We start from the raw sequence: 13834 nt of genomic DNA on the forward strand, positions 1-13834 counted from the left end.
ACAAAAGTGTCAGAAATGTGATAGACGAATCCTCTTGTTGAGGTTTTCACTCCAATTCACCAAAGCTCTGATGCTCATGTTCGCCCTACTGATCTAATTTTCTGTGAGGAAAAAAAAACAAGTTTCTCTGCTACTAGCCTAATTGGTGGGGAAAAGGACCAGCCATGAAGTGCGGAGGTGTATCGACACCCATAGTCATCTAAGTCATACAAGAAAGCACACGTTATTCCTCAAAGCAGAAACCTGAACTAAGCCAACCCAGAGCCTTGTCTCCAGTATAACTGCTGACACCTACCAGACCCTACCCAAAGTGGATTTTTTGTCCTACCCGAAACAGCAACTGAAGTCCCACAGTCCAGGCAGTATCAGTATGGATGGTTCAACAGCATAGTAGTGTGTTGGCGAAGGTACTGTTTGTAGTTACTGCTGTTGGTGGATGACGACATGTTTGCGGTGAAAGTGATCGCAATCGCGGTGAATGCGAAAGTGATCGCGATGACGCGCTCTGTGCTCAGCACGCGAGGGATGCGCGCGCAGCAGCGTTGATTGCAGAGGCAGAGCGAGGCGCGCGCTTGTGCGCGTAACCGAAAGCTGGGGGCCATCAACAGCCTTTGGAAGCATTTCCAAAAGCCAATGACTAAGTGTCTCGCAGACAGCGCATGCGCTGACTCAGTGAGACCTAAAAACAGTCAATACTTCATCTGTGTGGATAAGCATTGGTGCAATACTAAAAAGGCATTAATATTGCCTAGTCCTCCTGACAACGGGGATTTAACAAATAAGGTGCTTGTGCATGGTGATTCTAGCAGCAATATGTTGTAACCTTAAGATCCCCTCTAGCCTATATGCAATAAAAACTGTCTATCTTGCGAGGGCTTTCCATCTTATGATCCATGCTTGTCCCAAAATTGTTGCTACAAGGCATGCAAAAAAAGGCCTGGGATTAGACCTAAGGATGCGCAATGCTATGTAGTGGTCCCGTGTGCCCAGTTGCTGGCAAAGAGGCTTCAGCCATGTAGCCCGTCATGTTTTGTACGCCGGGCAAGCAAACATTAGGTGGGCAGTGCTTTCTATCGGGGCCTTGAAACTTGGGCAGTTTTTCCCATTGCTTGCGCACCATTTTGCTGTCACTTCGCAAACTGGGAGAGTTCCATACCTAAAGTGCATGTACAGCATTCTATCTCTTGGTATCTTGATTAAATCAAGGAAGGGCTCATAATGTCTAATTTGTTTATTGGAGTAAAATTCTGTTGTCAGTTTACCCACGTTGGGTTTGCGGTTCTCTTGTTGGTCCACCCATTCCCAGTATAGATAGGCGTTTAAGTTCCTCTCTCCTCAGGGGGGGGGGGGTTCCTGGCTGGTCTAACAGTCGCGGAGTCCTATGGCTAACAGCGTTCTTTTGATGTCACGAATTCAGGCTATTTTCCCGCCGGTGTCTAGGCGGATGACCTCGGTAAGGGCTTCTGCATAGGAAGAGAGCTCAGGGGTCTGCCTAATGCGAGCCCAAAAGAGCAGGGGGCATAGCCTAGCTACATCACCTATTGACCGCCTACCCATGTCCAATAGCAAGGGGATGAGAGGGGCATATTTGGGTGCCATGATCAGGTCTCTTAGGAATTTGTGTTCTGACCTGCAGAGCTCATCTAGTTTCTCAAATCCCCAGACTTCTGCTCCATATAGAGCAGCACTAACTGCTTTTGCATCATATATTTGGAGGGCTGGGGCTATAGGCCTGGTGTGTGAAAGGCTATGTTCTTTCCCTATAACTCCAGCCACACGTTAGTGTCCCATCAGCATTTTTGCTCAGTGGGGTCTCCAAGACATATTATCAGAGTCTTACACCTAGATAATCAAAGGTGTCAACCTTTTCGAGGGGAACCCCACCTAGCAAAGGGCCATTCCTACATGACCTGTGGCCATTAAAGGCCATAAATTTGGTTTTAGTGCCATTTATTACCAATCCCTGGTTATCGCAAAAAAGTTTATATCTATTAAAGACGTTGTAGCCCTGCTGTGGTCTTGGATATCAACAGGGTGTCGTCTGCCAACAACAAAGTTAGTATTTTGTTGGCCCCCAGTGTGGGTGAGTCTCCTTGCTCCTCCTGTAGGAATTCCACTAACCTATTCACATATAGGGAGAACAGGGTTGGGGCCAATACACACCCCTGTAAGACTCCTCTATTAACGGGAATGCGCTCTGTTAATTGTCTCTGTTCCCCACACCTGACCTGGGCAAAGTTCCCCTCGTGGAGCCGGATCAGCAATTTTCAAACAAACGGGGGGGATACCCATTATGCCGAGCGTTGCCCACAACCTGGATCTGGGAACCAGGTCAAAGGCAGTCTTCAAGTCGATAAATACAAGATAAAGACTGCCCTTGCCCAGCACCAGAACCTTCCAATAAATGAGGAGGAATCTGAACACTTGGTCCATTGTCCCAGTCTTTGATCTAAAGCCGGCCTGGAACTGGGAGAGGATATCTTCTTCTTCAGACCAAGACTGTATCCTATGCAGAAGCATCCAGCCAAGGACCTTCTACATAGCATCAATCAAACTAATTGGTCTGTAATTGGTGGGGTTGTCCCTAGCTCCCTTTTTATATATGGGGACTACTTCCGCTTACTTCCATGACATTGGGACTGGTGCTCCATCCACTATAGCATTTACTAATAATAAGATATAGCTTGCCCAATGATTGGGATCAGCCAAGAAGATGTCGCCTGGCAGGCCGTCTGGGCCTGCCGCTTTTGAAGGTACAACGTTATTTATTGCAGCTTCTACCTCCAAAATGGTAAAGTGCTCCTCTACTGCCAAGTGCCTGTTTAGCCCAGCTAGTTCCCCTTCTATATCGGCCTCTGCTGCTGAATAAAGCCCCTTGAAGTGGTCATGCCAAGTCTGGCTGGAAATATGATTAGGGGGTGAGCGTGCACCTGTCCTACTTCCCCAGGTGAACAATTTCCAGAACAAGTTATTATCCTTAGATGAGCATGCATCTTTCAGTTGCTCCCAGTGTGATTCATCCCAATTTGCCTTTGCCTCTTGCTGGGCTGCTTTATAGGAATTTCTGGCAGATTTTATATTTAGCTGGTTCTTCTCTTTAATAGCTTTCGCCAGAATCGATTATTTTTTCCCTACAGTTTTTATTATACCAAGAGTATGGGTCCTTGGTAGAGTTGCTAGATTTTTTATTCCGTTTTGGGACTAGAAAATATGCATTGATTTGGGCAATAGTGTGCATGTGGGCCCTAGGCACGTCTATTGATCTTGTTATACTTTGTGCCGCTTCTTGGAGCTTGGTCGTGCCTACAATTAATTCATGTTTAATGGCAGCAATTTTTGTTTCACTCAAGGCTACACTCTTCCATTTATTTTATGTCTACTGTTCTTTCCCGTTAAATGTTTTTAACATGATTTGTTTTAATTTAGCTGTTTTTATTGTATGAAATAAAAATATTTCTTCACCATATATATTTTTGATATTTGATACATTTATGTTCTGATGATGCGGGCTGTATAAATTGTATGGTTGTTATCATATGGTTTGATTGAGACCAAAAGAGGATACTTGTTTTTTGACTTTTGTCAATTTGGTGCTCTACCTCTTTTGGTTTAAAGAGCCCCTCTCATTTTCTGAGATCTTCTCATGTTTTCTCCTTGTAGAGTTTGTATTTATTTTTTTTAATGTGTTTTGAATGCTTATAGGCTAACTGTCTTCTGTGTGACTAGTCAAGTTGCAAGTCTTCAGACTTTCCTCACCTTCTAGTTACATTGAATCTAATTTTTTTCCCTTTGACCTGCTGGGGTGGTGCAGTACGCCAGGAGCAGGAGCTGCGGAATGGTGGATCAGTGGACAAGAAGCTCACCACTTTGGCAGACCTCTTTAGACCTCCTATTGATTTGATGCACAAAGGAAGCTTTGACACGGTGAGTAAGAATTTGCGGTGAAGCACGTCGGTGGTTATGTTAAGTTAAAGAATAATTCCAGACTCCTTGCTACTTGAATTCCGTAGGCCATCTGAAAGTGTATGACTCATTTGTACACAATAGGCTGTCTACGACTGGTCCTTCCATCATATTTTTCATTGCCACCCTAAAGTTGTGCATCATAGGATGTATCTTGAAAGTTGTAAATATTGAAATTACCCTGTCTGTGCGACGGATCTCGGTACTTTTTTACCACGTAGTACTCAATGATAGTCATCACTGTGTAGTTATGGTTCAGCCACACTTTTCATTGATAAGGTATGAGGAAATGGGGTGTATTATATTGTGTGGTTGTGTGTCCTCACCATGTAATGCACTTACCAGCCCGTGTAGGTCCAGTAGGTTTCGTCTGTAAAACCCTCGGCTCAATCCTGGATAGCTGTGGCACTGAGCAGCAAGGCTTAAACAGAGGAACAAGGGTTAAGCTTTCAAATAGCAACAAAACAATTGAAGAAGAATTCGACACAACACTCCAGAAATCCAAACCCAATTATAAAAATAGACAATTTTTATAAGAATATAGACACTGGAATGAACAATTACCACTGGAGGGTTCCAGAGATATGTAGTTTATAAGCAATGATAAATCAAAGCAATTTCACTCAACTGCGAACAAGCCTTGGCAAAGTCCACGAATTCGACACTGAGAAACAATTCTTTGGTAATGTCAATGCGGTGTGTTGGAAGTACTTGGGGGCGATTAACTTCAGCAGGGAGCTAGTCAGGGGGACAAGCAAGGTCCTCAAGAACAGTTACCTTCACAAGAGAATCAGTCCTTCAGCATTTCCAGGTACTTTATCCATGTTGCAATGGATTCCTATGGAGTGATCCTGATGCACGGGATGAAGGATGCTGAGGACGCTCCAAGGATGCTTTTTATGCAGTGCAGTCGACCGGGGTCTCCCTGTTAGGGATGCCAGGGTCCATGAAGGGCTGATGTTCCATGAACGCTTCAGTCCAGCTATAGTCCTGTCGCCACTGGACTACCAGTCGCCCGTTGTTGCGATCACAGGACAATCTTTCCTGGCGTGATAACTTGCCTTCTGAGGGTCCCAGCAACTCTCCAACAACACTCTGGGGATCAGTGAACTCTGGTGCAACTCTGTGCGCCGTATCTTGGTCCTCGGTGCTGCACGGCGCTGGTGGTAGCAGCTTGAAGTCTTTGGGTTGCCAACGGGCCCATGTCACTTCTGGTGCAGAATTATGTTTATCCTGAGTCACATTATGCAACTTGTCGATGCGCATGATGTAGTCTGGCAACCGGTGATTTTTATAAGGTGAGAAATCTGCTGTATGCACCAGAAAGAGTGTTATCATCATATTTGTTTGGCACTATAAAGCTCTTTACAGGAAAAATATAATCACTCTGCCTTTTTCTGCACATTCTGAGCATCAGAACATACTACTGCTTTTTGATGCATAAACTTCAAAGATTCTGCATGTTTGTGTGTTCTTTTCATATGAAAGCGGAAGATGCGAAACATGTAAGTGGTTTTCAGGAATGGCAATGTTGGGACTGTGCATTGTAAGGAATAACATACTTTCTCTTATACATTTTAAGGATATTGCAAGTCACCTCAGAGTTCCATGCCCTTCTAAAAGCTTTTGTCCTTGTTCATCTACATGGTCACGGAACTCCTCAGTAACTTGCAATATCCTTATAATGTTTGGCAAGGGACACATTTTCCTATATAGTTTCCCATACATTTTCCCACAAGTGTTGGCGTGGCCAATCACTTCATTTAAAGTTAAAAACGGGCCCTGCACTGTATAGCGATCCGCTGCATCCACATTCAGCTGACTGTGGATGCAGCGGACCACTATACGGAGCAGAGCTGTTTTTGAACTTTGATGGAAGTGATCGGCCACACCGACACTTGAAACACTTTTCCTATTGGACCACTGGAGGAGTGAGAGCACCCGTGAACTTCACATTCCTGAGACTTTTCTGTGTCAATGCCAGCTATTCAATAGCTATTATCTTGACCTCAAGTACAATCTTTTTCTGTGTCCACCCCAGTTACCTCGACCTTGAACACGATTTTAATGGACTAGACTACAGCAACCATTCTAAGCCACCAATGTGGTCCGCTTAAGGTCACTCAACATATGAATTCACCGTCCTGAAGATGGTCTAACCGATGCCTTCACTACATAGACCGAAACTTCGACAATTACACCTATTTTATTTGTGAATTTTTTCACTAAAGTATGTGTTTTCTGTATAATCCGTCCCAATTTCATTTTGGACATATTGTTTGGAAGAGGTGACCACATTAGTGACAATGAGAAGACTATAGTGACAACTGTTAAATCTTGGTCACTGTGTGTTGTTTTATGTGCATATATGTAGCATTCTTTGTATCCTTTAATATTGTTTCACCATAAATGTGTGTTTCAAGAAGCATACACCAGTTTGAATTCTTTTTGCAGATTTGTTCATGTTGAAATAATTCAGTTTTTGAAATAATTTAATGTGAGCTATTGTGTAGAGCTTATCACTGATGCTTGCTTAAAACATGAGAATAAGTAGAGAAAAGAATCCTTTGTAGGCACGTTCACTCGCTTATACCCTAATTACCCAAGCCTCCAAGGGTCTATTGGGTTCCCCACCCTTCCTTTCATGACTTAAAATAGTGGCAGTTATAGCAATGTACAAAATAAAGCGCACACCGCTTTCAACAGCTGACGTCACCAGGCCTTTCCAGTTGTGTTTCAAAATTAAAGATGATCTGATAGACATTTGGCTGCAGATTCCTTACCTTTGAACTTTCAATGTGTCCGGCTGGATCTGGAAGATTTTTCTTAGCAGTACCCTTGCGCGCCGGTAACTGGCGTCGGTCGACTTCGCATGGCGTCGTCGGCGTGTTCGTCGTGGTGACGTCAGCGTCACCAATATAACCGCCACTCTGGTGAGCTGATGTTAATTCTTTTCTTTCCTCGGAAGATCCATGGAAGAGAGCTACCTCCCGTCATTTTTTTGCCAGATTTATTTTTGACTTTGAGGGAGCAGTCCCTAAAGCTGATCGCGGCCTGCTGTCTGGGACCACAGAGGTTGCCTCGTTGATCTCGATCCCGGTCGAGAGGTATGTCCGAACACTGCTCCGGTGAATCGAAGTCCTCTTCGTCGAAGTCAGGTAAAAGGCACCACAAAAAAAGCACTTCGCCTGTCACTTGACAAGGCAGAGGACCCTAGGCGTTCGAGGCCCTGTTCCACGGAATGGGTGCCTGGGTCTGCTCTGCGTTTCCCTAGCTTCCTGGGTCCTGGAGCGACCCCCGCTCAGTTTAAGGAGTTTGAACACCATGTACGCCATATTTCGGCGGCCTGACCCTGCCGGCACGCCTTAAGGCCCCGCAGGCTCAGATGAAGGAAGAGTAACTGTGGGTTCTGCTCCTTAAGCTTCGGCACAACGGCCTCCAACTGGACCCGTTCCTAGGTCCGGACCAGCACCAGTTACACCTCCACAGTGACGTTCCCCAGCTCTCCCTCCACCGCCAAGGTCTTCGGTGTCGCTGGCACCTCCCCAATCTTCATTCCCGACGACACGGAGCCGGTCAGGTGTCTTCTACCGCCGACGGAACCGTATGGCTTCATGCTGTTCAACCTGCCATATTCTGAAGGGTTAGTAATGGATGAAGAGGATTGGGAGGGGGTGTTGGATCCCTTAGAATTCCTGCAACCAAGACCTGGACTGGTATGAGGAACTGGGTGATTCCAGTGGGGTTGACACCTCCCCAGATTCTGGCATGCTGTCTCCACCTAACCTGGCCATGGAGGTCGCATCATTTGCTATGGTGGTGCATAGGGCTGCGGAGGTCTTGGACCTGCAGCTTCCTACTGTGGCAGTCCAGACTAATGTTTCGACAGTGGTCCTGCAGCCTGGTGTTTCCAACTTGGAACCCTTGCTGCCTTTCAATGAGGCCTTAACGGATGTCCTTCTGGGCACCTGGTCCAAGTCCAGCACAGGGACTCTCTTGGCCAAGGGAGCTATAGAGAGGGTTCCCGGGCCCGAAATAGGTGTGGTGGTGGTTCCTGCTATTTTCTGGTCCCAAAGGAGGACGGAGGCTTTTGTCCTATCCTCAACTACTTCCTTGTAAAGAAGTTCATGATGCTCATCCTAGCTCAGATCCTGTCTGCCCTTCATCCAGGAGACTGGATGGTAGCGCTGGGTTTGCAGGATATCCTGCCTGCCCATTGTCGCTACCTGCGGTTTTTGGTGGACCACAAGCACGTTCAGTTTGCGGTGCTTCCCTTCATCCTCACCAGTGCCCCTCGGGTGTTCACAAAGGTGATGGCGGTGGTCGCAGCCCATCTGCAGAGATTAGGAGTTTGTCTTCCCCTATCTCGACAACTGGTTGTTGAAGGTGGGCTTGTCCCAAGCAGTCGCCTCCCACCTACAGACTACTGCAAACCTCCTGCATTCGCTTGGGTTCACTATCAACGTGCCAGAATCACACCTGACTCCATCTGAGATGCTCCCTTTTATGGGGGCGGTTCTGGACATAGTGCAGTTTCGGGCCTATCCTCCCGAACGGCAAGTCTAGGATATTCCGGCTATGATACAGATGTTTCAGCCTCTATCCTGGATTTCGGTGAGTGACTCTGAGGCTGTTGCGCCTCGTGGCCTTCAGCATCCTGTTGATGGACCATGTACGGTGGGGCATGCTGGCTCCGCTGTGGGACCATAAGTTCCAGTGGGCACAGTATTGAGGAAATCTTACCAACCTGGTTCAGATCTCAGAGGACCCTGCGAAAGACCTACAGTGATTCTTAAACCGCGATTGGGTCAGAGGCAGACCCCTCTCCCTTCCCATATCTCACAGTGGTGACGGATGCATCTCTTCTAGGATAGGGCAGCCATCTGGGGGAGGTGGAAATCGGAGGATTCTGGTCTTCGGTGGATGCCAGGCTCCATATCAACCTGTTGGAGCTTCGGGTGATACGATTGCCTTTTTTACCATCCATCAAGGGAAGGCTAGTTCAGGTGTTCAAGGACAACTCTACCGCCATGTGGTACTGCAACAAACAAGGCGGATTGGGGTTGTGGACTCTTTGTCAAGAAGCCCCGCACCTCTGGACTTTGCTGGAAAAACAGGGCATTTCCCCTGGTGGTTAAACATCCGGCCAGTTCTCTGAATGCCAGGGCAGACAAACTCAGCCTAAGTTGCCTTGCGGATCATGAGTGGCATCTCCATCCGGATGTGGTGCAAGGTCTCTTTCAGTGGTGGGGAGAGCCTTGGTTAGATCTGTTCACCTCCGAAGAGAATGCGCAATGTCAGCAGTTTTGGGTGTTGAAGTTTTCAAGGTGGCTCTTGCTTGGCAACACTTTGTTGCGAGTGGAGCTCAGGCCTCCTGTAAGCTTTTCCGTCCATACCACTCCTGTCCAAAGTGCTCAAGAAGATCAGGAGCGACCGGGTCCAAGTTATTCTTGTGTCTCTGGATTGGGCACAGAGTTTGTTTTCCCGAGCTTCTGGATATGAGCATCGATCTTCCGTTCAGGCTGCCCCTTCGGGAGGATCTTATGTTGCAACAGCAAGGGAGGGTCCTGTGAGAAAGTATGTCTGTATATACTGTTCCCAAATAGGTACAGAGTCCACAGTCCCCAGAGGTTTGGCAGAGGCTAAAGTGAGATATAACCTTACTCTCTAAAGTGGTAGCTTGGTCGAGCTGTAAGGCAGTATCAGAGGACAGTGTAAAGCATTTGTTGTACACACAGTCAGCAAATGGTCTCACACACTCAAGAACTGAACTCTAGGCCAATGGTAGGTATATAAAAATATAATGGTTGTTTTATTTTAGAACATAATGAGATGCTTTAGTTGAATACTTTGCAATAGGCAATTGACTTTTGAATGCAATAGTTACTTTGTTGCAATAGGCAACACAATTTCAAACACAATAATACATTGAGCTCAATGGGAATTGTAAGTTAAATGCAATTGATTACTTTCAGGATTACTTTTCTAACTCCAGGACTGGATCCTAGAGTCAGTCCTGGGACAGTTCTTGGAAACAAGTGAGTAAATACGTTTTAGTTACTGTTGTGATTTTTAAGCAATATGTTGGTATTTTAAAAGTTGACACTTAGAAACTTTTTCTAATCAAATTACCAATGTTATCCTATGGGAGGAAATTCACTTAGCAGGTAAGTGGGGTTATGGTTACTTTTTCCGGTTCAGTGTTGGATCCTGGATCCTGCACTAGTATACCACCTGTAATCAGTTGATAGAATGTGTTTAGGTTATGCAGGTGATTTTTAACAAATATTTGTAAGTTTGCAGAAATCGACAGAAGAAATTTCACAGAAAAACAGTCAATGGTTTCCTATGGAAGAAAAATGAGTTAGCGGTAAGTATGGTTTGTAATTACTTTTCAGGGTCAGTGCTGTGCACCAAGATCCAGCACTGGGATCTCTCCTAATAGCAGGTGAGTATTTCCGTTTTCGTTACTTGGTTGATTTTAGGTGAATATTTTAAAGTTTAGAAGCTCCACACTTAGAAAAAATTTCAAGTGAAACCAGTCAATGTTACCCTATGGAAGAAAAGAGTTATCGGCTTTTGGCTAAGTACTCGACTGGCAGAGTTAAGGTTCTGGGCATAGACTCATGGTTCTCCCAGGCTCAAGTAAGTACAGTTGTTACACCCTCCGCGGCACAGGAGCAGTCGGGTGCAGAGTGAGTTAGGCCCAATGTTATCCTATGATAGGCAGGGGGCCCTTGGTTGGTGGCTACTGGCTAGCAGGCCACACAGTTGTGGGAGCTGGGCTCCTGGTCACTTGCTCAGGGCAAATGGGGAAGTAGGTAGGAGTAGAGGTTGCACTGCCAGGGGCACTCAATGGATTGCAGTGGAGAAGCTCAAGAACGAACAAAGGCTGCAAGCTCGGGGACGAAGATGCTTCGGATGCGACCACCACTTTGAGAGGTAAGTTGGGTAGTTGGAGGATAGCTAGGTACCCAGGAGTTGGGCACAGGGGGCCGCAGGGCCTTACAGGATGCCTGAGCTCCACTCGCTACCAAGTGTTGCCAAGCAAGAGCCACCTTGAAAACTTCAACACTCAAAACTGCTGACATTGCGCATTCTCTTCGGAGGTGAACAGTGCAGGGGTGCCTTTTGGTGTCGGGAAATCTTACCCTCTGTTGATCGCGGTTGAGGGGGGTCCCTGGTTCTGAGGCTGCAGGCGTCAGGAGTGTTGAGGTGGTTCCTTGGGTGCCGGATTCTAGGTCAGTCGCCGGAGGGACGTCCTCGTGGTCTTGGTCCACTCCAGCACAGGCCAGGCTTGGCGGGTGCAGAGAGTGCAGGATTCGCAGTTCCTGGATGCTGCCAGGGGTCAGTTACTTGCTTTGAGCAGTACCACTGCTCGTGGGAGTCCCAGATGCTCAGAGTCACAAGGTAGCCAGGTCCCTTGGGATTTTTGAGGTTGTTGGCCATGGGAGATGCCGGGATTTAGCAGGGGCAGGTTCGAGGGTCGACAAGCCGGCAGGGCTGGGGCCAATGCAGTTGGTTTCTTCCTCTTGTTAGCAGCTGCACTGCAGGTCGTCTTTCTTCTTGATCTTCTTTATTGTTTCGGAATCTGGATCTAAGGAAGGATGGTTCAGGGTGCCCCTAAATACTAGATTTAGGGGCGTTACATGTAGATAAAGGGGTGGGTACACCCCCTATCCTGCCATTCTCCTGTGGGAGGGGGGCAGTAGCCTAGTCCTGATTGGGCAGGGCTTCCCATCTTCAAGATGGCGAGTGCCTGGAGATGTGCTTCAGCTCGCCTCCCCCACCTGACGGGTGGGGTTGGCAGAGGCTGGCACACCCCATTTCCTTCCTTGTGGTTTCCGGCCAGTCTTCCCGCCAGAGTGGGGTCAGAACCGCTAGGGGCCAGTTGCTGAGTACAGCAAGTGGCCTGGAGAAGCTCACAAAGGTGAAATGCCTTTGAAGCTTCCCCCTGCCCATCATAGGGGAGGAGACTTAGCACCTCACCCAGGATGTGCATTGTTGCAGGCCCAGGAGAGCAGATGACTCTCTACCCAGAGGTCCAGCAACATGTCTGCTGTGTGGCAGCCTAGGCAGCCCCTCAGACAAGACGTGGATTGTAGGTTAGGTTCAGGGGACATCTCTAAGATGCCCTGTGTCGTGCATCTTACAGTAAATCCCACACTGGCATCAGTGTGGGTTTACTGTGCTGAGAAGTTTGATACCAAACTTCTCAGTCTTCAGTGTAGCCATCATGGTGCTGTGGAGTTCGTGTTGATGACCTCGCAGCACCATATACTCTTAATGGCAGCACTGCACTTACAGTGCCCAGGAATGGACCTGGGTACTGTAGGGGCACAGGCCTCATGCACCTGTGCCCACACCACTGGCATAGGGCACCCAGCTAGAGGGGTGACTGAGGTATGCCAGGGCAGTGTGTGTTGTGGGCATGGCACACAGGGATGTGTGCCATGTCGACTCTTTGTTTTGTTCTGCACCAAGACACTCAGCCTGCAAAGGCAGTGTGTGTGTGTCAGGGTACAGGGCCTCTAAGGGTGGCACAATAAGTGCTGCTTCCCTTAGGGGTCTTCTCCGGTCACAAGGCCCTGGGTACCTAGGGTACCATTTACCAGGGGCTGACATGTGACCAGAGATGCCAATTGGGTTTTGGCTGTTAGGCAGTTTTTAGGGAAGGAACACAGGCCCTGGGCATCTGATTGGCAGGAGCCCATGGCACAACAAGGAAAAGTGCATCAGTTGTAAGGCAAAAAGTGGAGGGGGGGGGGTTACTGCAACAGAAACCACCTTCCTTACAGGTCCTCCAGCTGAACCTGTCCACTCTTCGCCTGCTTGCGTGGAGATTGAGCGGCGGCAGTTGACAGCTTTTGACCTTCCTCCTGAAGTCTGCAAGGTTATTCTGGCAGCCAGGCATCCCTCCATGAAATCGGTATAATCCTGCAGATGGAATAGATTTTGAAAATATTTTACATGAGTCTATTGACCCCTTATCTGCCTCCCTGGCAGATATCCTCCTGTTTCATTTCCCTAACCCATCAGGGATCTGCTTTGGGCACTATGACGGGCTACCTTTCGGCCCTCTCTGCTTTTGTTCGGCTGCCAGTTCAGCCTTTACTTTTTAAGTCCCCTCTAGTGCAGATATTTTTGAAGGGGTTAACCCACTTGTTTCCCCCTTCTCCCTTTCTCATGCCACAATGGGACCTCAATTTGGTCCTTACTTTCTTGATGTGCGCACCATGTGAGCCGATGTACAACTGGATGTGTGCATCATGTGAGCCGATGTACAAATGTCCTCTACGGTTCCTCACTATCAAAACTGCTTTTTTGGTGGCAATTAACTCTGCCAGGAGGGTGAGCGAACTACAGGCACTGTCATCACAGCCTGCTTGCCTGACATTTTTTCCGGACAAAGTTGTACTGAGAACTAGAGCATCCTTTTTGCCCAAGGTTGTAACTCCCTTTTATCCCGAACAGTCTGTTACTCTGCCCACTTTCTATGCACCTATGCATCCTTCCAATGAAGAGAAGCATCTCCAATTTCTGCACCCAAAGGGAGCCCTATCGTTCAACTTTGATCGCCCAAAAGAGTTCCATGTGGATCACCAACTCTATATAGGATGTGTGGGAGCAAATAAGGGTTGTGCTGTCAAAGAGGACCATATCACGCTGGGCTAGCCTCTGCATCAAAATATGTTATGCCTTGGCAAAGAAGCAGCCTCCCGAATGCTTAGGGCCCATTCCACCAGGGCGCAAGTGGCCACCACATCCCTCCAGCGTGGTGTTCCTATTTTTGACATCTGCTAAGCGGCCACGTGGGCCTCTCGGCACACGTTTGCCAGACACTGTTGCTTGGATTCTCAGGTGTGCAGGG

At 47.5% G+C, this 13834-nt stretch overlaps 1 protein-coding gene across 1 annotated transcript in view; it reads left to right on the plus strand.

Moving 5' to 3' along the window:
- UBXN7 (UBX domain protein 7) overlaps positions 1-13834 on the plus strand; it is a 485766-nt gene that overhangs the window by 208749 nt on the left and 263183 nt on the right. The window contains exon 5 of the mRNA XM_085634185.1: positions 3812-3924. Coding sequence (XP_085490311.1) covers positions 3812-3924 — 113 coding nt within the window. The remainder of the gene's footprint in view (positions 1-3811; positions 3925-13834) is intronic.

The sequence above is a fragment of the Triturus cristatus genome, chromosome 11 (genome assembly GCF_964204655.1).
Source record: "Triturus cristatus chromosome 11, aTriCri1.1, whole genome shotgun sequence".
NCBI classification, from domain to species: domain Eukaryota; kingdom Metazoa; phylum Chordata; class Amphibia; order Caudata; family Salamandridae; genus Triturus; species Triturus cristatus.